The 6,261-nt window shown below is 43.3% G+C and overlaps 1 protein-coding gene across 1 annotated transcript; it reads right to left on the bottom strand.

Annotated features, from left to right (window-relative positions):
* Positions 1–780: 780 nt before the first annotated feature.
* On the bottom strand, positions 781–2,750 carry LOC104799980. The gene is made up of 2 exons (XM_010522680.1): positions 1,016–2,750; positions 781–929 (listed from the first exon to the last, which is right to left on the bottom strand). The coding sequence occupies exons 1-2, from the start codon at positions 2,748–2,750 to the stop codon at positions 781–783; spliced, it is 1,884 nt and encodes a 627-aa protein (XP_010520982.1).
* Positions 2,751–6,261: the final 3,511 nt, after the last annotated feature.

Genomic DNA, 6,261 nt, shown 5'->3' with positions numbered 1-6,261 from the left:
AAAAACCAAACTGATTCTATTTCTCTGATACGAGTCAAGTACACTTCAACCTTTCCAAGTAGCACTCAACTCACCCGGTCTTACTCCCCCTGAGTAAGACTTCCCGTACCACAAGAAATTCTACCAGTAACACACACTATGTGTGCAACGCACACCCCGTGTCTCCCTAGACAGCGTCTAGGCCTAACGAGCGGTTCGTCTGTAACTTAAGACTCCCCCTCAGGTAAACTCCCGTTCACTCAGAAATCTCTCACCAGTGTTTCCCGTACATGTGCTTTTCCGAGATTACAGACTCTTCTCTCTCAGAAAACTTAATCTCGCTACCTTTGACAATCACGTCTTCAGTCTATATATATCCCGTCCATTGATTCTCTCCATATCTTCATAATATGCATTTTTCCTTTTTCTTCATTGATGCAACTGTCTTCTTTCCTTTTGCAGCTTCTTTCCATTTGTGTTTTCCAGATTCAGCTCCAAACTTCCATTTGTTGATTTGAAGCTTCTAGATGTTGAATATGATGTTTCCTTGCTTTAACAATCTCCCCCTTTTTTGACTTTCTGCTTGAACACACTAAAACCTCACACAGCACAGAAGCAATCCATAGCAACTATGATATGACTATCCATTAAGTTCAACAAGTTAGGAGAACGACAGAAACTAGCAAGAAAACAACAGAGATCAACACAACAGACGAAACTACAAACATAAACCGAAAAACCAAGTTGCTGATCAGATATGACGATCAGCACAACACAGATCAACTTCACAGAAATGAAGTTTCATTCACTCTGTTCTCCAGTTTCTTCTGATTCTCCTTCCTCCTCCTTTTCAGCCTCACTTACTACTTCATCATCTTCATCCTCACCCATTTTTCCTTTGCCTTTGTCATTTACGCTTGATGAGGGTGCTCCACCGTCACTTTCTCCCCCTGTGTGGGTAAACAGAAATTCAAACACAATTAGACATGGAATGTGCAGAAACCATACCTTGGGAAGAAGACTAGCTAGCAATTACTCTGAAACTCCTCCCAAAGAGCGTGTTGACGGGCACGAATCTGAGCAATGATTTTTGTGGTCTTCCTCTGGAGCTGTTCCACCTGAAGTAGCTGCTTGTCATGTTTCATGAGGACAGTGAACGTCTTGCTGCAGAGTTGTGCTCGACTTATTTTAGCTTGTTGGACTCTGGCTTCTATGACCAAGGGCCGCTGAATTACTTCAGTAATTTCTGAGTCAGCAAGGATCTCTGGACTTTGGCGGACAATAATACTCTGGATGAGACAGGGATGGGGCAACAAATATCGCATTCTCATATCCTCAGCTCTGGACAGTATGTGACTGTAGATTATGGAGCCAAAATTGACGTCCTCTTTCCTCAACAGCTTGAATATCAGTAATGCTAACTCATTTCGAATAACATCAGACCTTCGAGTCGGTAACCAGTTTGTCTTTCCAATCAGATGCATAACCCGACTTTCAAACTTGAGACAATTTATGGGAATCGTCCCATTCCTTTCTGCCAAATACTCTCCAGTGAGAGCTATCTCCAAATCTTCAAGTGAAGCATCTTCAGGTAGATCTTCTAATCCTTGTGATGCGTTATCGGATGTTCCCAACAACCGATTTATGACTGTCGGAGAGAAGTCAATAAATCGACCTCTCACAAAGGCCTTGTGATGCATGAAATCTCCAGGTATGTCAGTGCGTGGAGTGAGATTTGCATAAAACTCTCTGACAAGTAGTTTACTGAATGCACAAGCATAAGTCATAGTTCCCGTCAGTTGCCGTTCTTCAAACAGATTCCAAATGTGATTTTTCCGAAAATCCATCACATTAACATTGCGTTCAGCAATGACATCTACGCTTTTGAACTTGTCAAATCTCTTCTTAGTTTCAACAGACAGAAATCTATCAGAGAGTGGTTTAACACCTGTTTCACTGTGTGGAGCAAATGGTTCTGAAGGGCCGTCGTTATCAGTGCCTTGTCCCTTCCGAGTTGTTTTCCTTCTCTGAGCTCTCTGAACATTGCTCAAGTGTGTCCTTCCATGTGCTGAAGTTCCTTTGCGCTTTCGAGTTATGTTTCTGGCCTTCGCTTTCTGTTGCAAGATAATCAGGGGGCTGTCAGAATCATCTGAACTCACCGGATGAGGCAGGGATGTCTCTGGGGCACGAGATTGTGTTTCAGTTTCATCCTCCTTCTCTGGGTTATTGGATAATCCTTTCAATGCTTCAGTGATTGTCCGTTCATCACTTGCACCATCTTTTTCCTGAGTGTCTTCACATACACCTTCTTCAATCACATCCTTTTTGTGATTTGTACCGGCATCAGGATTACTCATTTCAGATGCGATCTGTGTTGGCTCTTCAGTTACATCAACCCTCGGGGCCTTTTCCGGTTGCACTTCGTCTTCACCCAAGTTCTTCTCAGATTGAACCGTAGCGTTTCTGTCCTTAGGTGATTCGGACTCGCCATGAGGTGTTGGTTGCGATGAAGTTGCTGAATCCTTACTAGGTTTTGTTTTTCTCCTACTAGTCTGAAGCGGAGCCACGTCAGAATCGGATTTCTCTTCTTCGTCGTGGTTCCCTTTCTCGACCACCTTGCTCATGTGCGTCTCACCTGTATCCATTTTCTCAGATTCTTCAGCAATCTCAGAGAGTTGAGGTTTACCTGGTTCGTGAGAAATTTTGGCTGCGTTGCGAGCCGAGCGGCGTTCTCCTTGCCTGAATGTCTTCCCCGATTTCTTGTTCGTCATGGTAATGAAGGAGTTATGAACGAGAATTGGCGAAATCGAACCGCTAGAGAGAGACAACAAAAAAACTTGACCAGTTGTGAGATAAGAGTGCGAGAAATTAGGGCAAGTCCATAAACCGCTCAATAAATGGTGAATAATTTAAATCATCTTATTCTCTCTTCTTCTCACCGAAAAAAAAAAACTCTCAAAATGATTTTTAAAATTTTTCTTATTGTGATAGTTTTGGTATACACATTTGGTATTTTTGTCTTGAAAGATGATGATCCATCTATGTTTCCAATTTTTGTCGCGATCGCAATTTATGCAAATGTGTTGCTAATTGTAGCAATTAATATGTAATCATGTATTTCGTTATGTCGTATTATCTATAATGAATAAAGCTAATATATGGCTTTTTTTTTTTTTTTTTTTTTTGTTTTAATTGCCCTTAGACCATCGTATGGAAATCTGTTTCACAACTTAGACCCGAGTACTTTACTAGTTTACTCATATCATGACTATTTTGTATCGAATCATTTGTATGACATGTATATGTCTTTGCATGATAGAGGAGTAACAGAACTCGTCATTTAGCCCCTATACAAGTGAAAAGTACCTGAGACATAGTGAAGTCCTTCTGACCTTCAGCTACATCTCCTTGACTCGCTTATCTCCTGGCCTGTTCCTTTCCCTGCATATTCTCCTTACAAAAAACGTGTAAACCATTTTAAAGTTCCCCAACTCCAAGGGATTTTTGCAAACCAACAAACCTGTTCATATCTAGGGGTTTAGTGAATATGTCAGCCAATTGTTTCTCAGTAGGAACATACTCAATCATCAGAATTTTCTTTTCAACTTGCTCCCTCAAAAAATGATGACGAATTTCAATGTGTTTAGTTCGTGAGTGTTGCACAGGATTCTTAGAGATATTGATAGCACTCGTATTATCACAATGAGCAGTAAAGGATGACAAGTTGATACCGTAATCGGAGAGCATTTGTCGCATCCACATGAGTTGAGTGCAGCAACTTCCCAGAGCTATGTACTCTGCTTCAGCTGTGGATAATGATGTAGAGTTTTGCTTCTTGCTGTGCCATGCTATCATGTTGTTTCCAAGGAAGAAACAACCTCCAGATGTACTTCGTCGATCGTCAGCATGACCTCCCCAGTCAGCATCACAAAAACCCACCAGCTCACAGCTTGAATCCCGTGTATAGTGCAAACCAAACTCCAATGTTCCCTTCACGTATTTTATGATCCGCTTGACCGCTTGCAGATGTGACTTCTTTGGTTTAGCTTGATACCTTGCACAGATTCCGACGCTCAGGCATAAGTCAGGTCTACTTGCAGTAAGATAAAGTAGACTTCCAATCATTCCACGGTAGAGCTTTGTGTCTACATCTTCTCCATCTTCATCACGAGTCAACTTTGTTGTTGTGGACATAGGTGTTTTTGCAGACTTGCTTCCATCCAGTTCAAATCTCTTGACTAAGTTTCGGGCATACTTGCTTTGAGAGATGAACATTCCATCAGTTGTCTGTTTCACCTGTAACCCGAGAAAGAAGTTTAATTCTCCAAACATGCTCATCTCGAACTCATCGGTCATCAGCTTCACAAAATTGTCCACTTTCTCCTGAGAGACAGACCCAAACACGATGTCATCAACATACACTTGAACCACCATGAGATTTCCATCATCACTGTGAATGAACAATGTCTGGTCCACTCCCCCTCTTTTGTATCCGTGCTCAACCAAAAAAGATGTGAGGCGTTCATACCACGCTCGAGGAGCCTGTTTAAGACCATATAGGGCCTTCTTCAAACGAAAGACATGATCCGGAGAATGAGGATCTTCAAATCCAGTTGGTTGCTCGACATAGACTTCCTCCTGAAGTACTCCATTGAGGAACGCACTTTTGACATCCATCTGAAAAAGTTTGAAGTGCAGGCTACAGGCAACTCCGAGGAGTAACCGAATGGATTCGAGGCGAGCAACGGGTGCAAAAGTCTCTTCAAAATCAACTCCCTCAATCTGAGTGTAACCCTGCGCAACTAAACGTGCTTTGTTGCGAACAATCTCCCCAAACTCATTAGTCTTGTTTTTGAAAATCCACTTCGTACCAATGACATTGGTATGGTGAGGGCGGGGAACTAAATACCAGACATCATTGCGGACAAACTGTTCTAGCTCTTCCTGCATTGCCCGTACCCAGAACTCATCATGAAGTGCTGTTGGTTGTAATGCTCTAGGATGATCCGTGGTATGACATTTTGACTTTGTATTGATTCATTGGTTTATGAATGCATTACATTCCCGTTGTATGATTGGCATGTTTGTTATATTTCGGCATCCTTGAATCATTATAGAATGATTCTAAACTCCCTGGTCAGTTATCATTGTGGGAACTATGATGAATTAAGACTAGCATGAGGTGTGATTGATGCATTGGATGCATATCACAATCATGGGTACTCGTTGTGAACGAGTGACTGGTTGACCCGCATGAGATTGTCACATGGACAGAGTCATGACTTGAATCTCATACAGCGGTTCGTTCTTGGATCCTCAGACCTGAGATGTCTAGAGTATCTGATATGAGGAGTGGCGTGTCTTGACTGCGTCAAACGTCGTCTTTAACCGGATGATCATAACGGCGTTGATCAGATACGTTCACGAATCATATGGAGATAATAGACATGCAATATGGGACTTATCACCTCCTCAATAGGAGAGATATCGCTGGGCCCTCTCGTGGAAGTCGGACTATGAAAATGCGTGGCCACGCTATAGATGAAGTTGCATCTATTTTATTAGTCGATTTGCCAAGACGAGAAAGCGGTTGAACTTGAAGGGTGGCTCAAACCATGCCCTTGTTCAACACATGATATCGTGAGATAAAGGATCAGAACTCGAGCTGTTATTGCCTTGGTTAGATCACCTCTAACTCAATTCTAAATGGGTGGTCATGGCGTCTTGCTAGAGGCTAACCATGACTTGTAGATCGGGAATGGTTCTCGAGGCTGCTGCCACTGCGACCAAATCGTTTGGAATCCTTCCCGTCGGTGTGGATACGTGTAGAGGGACTGTAACTTCAGTCCTAGGTGGTTTAGAACAGGCCCCGGATCGAAATAAACTTCAAGTCTCATCGAGAACGAGGTAAGTAACGATTCTCTCGGTGATATACATCCAGGAGGCCCGGAGGCTCGGTCCGCGATCATTTGTCCAGGCCTGGTCCGGCTGCCCAGGAGTTGGTCAGCCGCTGACCAGATTCCTGGACAGGCGGACGGAGAAATGGCAAGTCGGACCGAATTGACCAAGAAGGGTCTTGGTCCGGAGCTGACCACACGTGGTCTGCCGGACCAAGCCTTCAGGCCAGCCGGTCCGTGGGCCTCGGACTGAGCTTGGTCCGCCGGACCAAGCTCCTGGTCCGGCGGACCGGGATCCGGAATATTTCCAAAATTCGATTTTAGGGTTTTCTAATCTTATTTAAGTTTAGGGTTTCGTCTAAACTTAAAGAGAGCCGACCTAAAA

The sequence above is a fragment of the Tarenaya hassleriana genome, unplaced genomic scaffold (genome assembly GCF_000463585.1).
Source record: "Tarenaya hassleriana unplaced genomic scaffold, ASM46358v1 Cleome62, whole genome shotgun sequence".
Classification (NCBI taxonomy): Eukaryota; Viridiplantae; Streptophyta; class Magnoliopsida; order Brassicales; family Cleomaceae; genus Tarenaya; species Tarenaya hassleriana.
This window is presented reverse-complemented; position numbering and strand designations above follow the sequence as displayed.

Coding starts and splice junctions, on each gene's coding strand:
- LOC104799980 (XM_010522680.1), bottom strand. CDS start 2,750: ATGACGAACAAGAAATCGGGGAAGACATTCAGGCAAGGAGAACGCCGC. Junction 930..1,015: donor TCTTTGGGAGGAGTTTCAGA/GTAATTGCTAGC, acceptor TTACCCACACAG/GGGGAGAAAGTGACGGTGGA.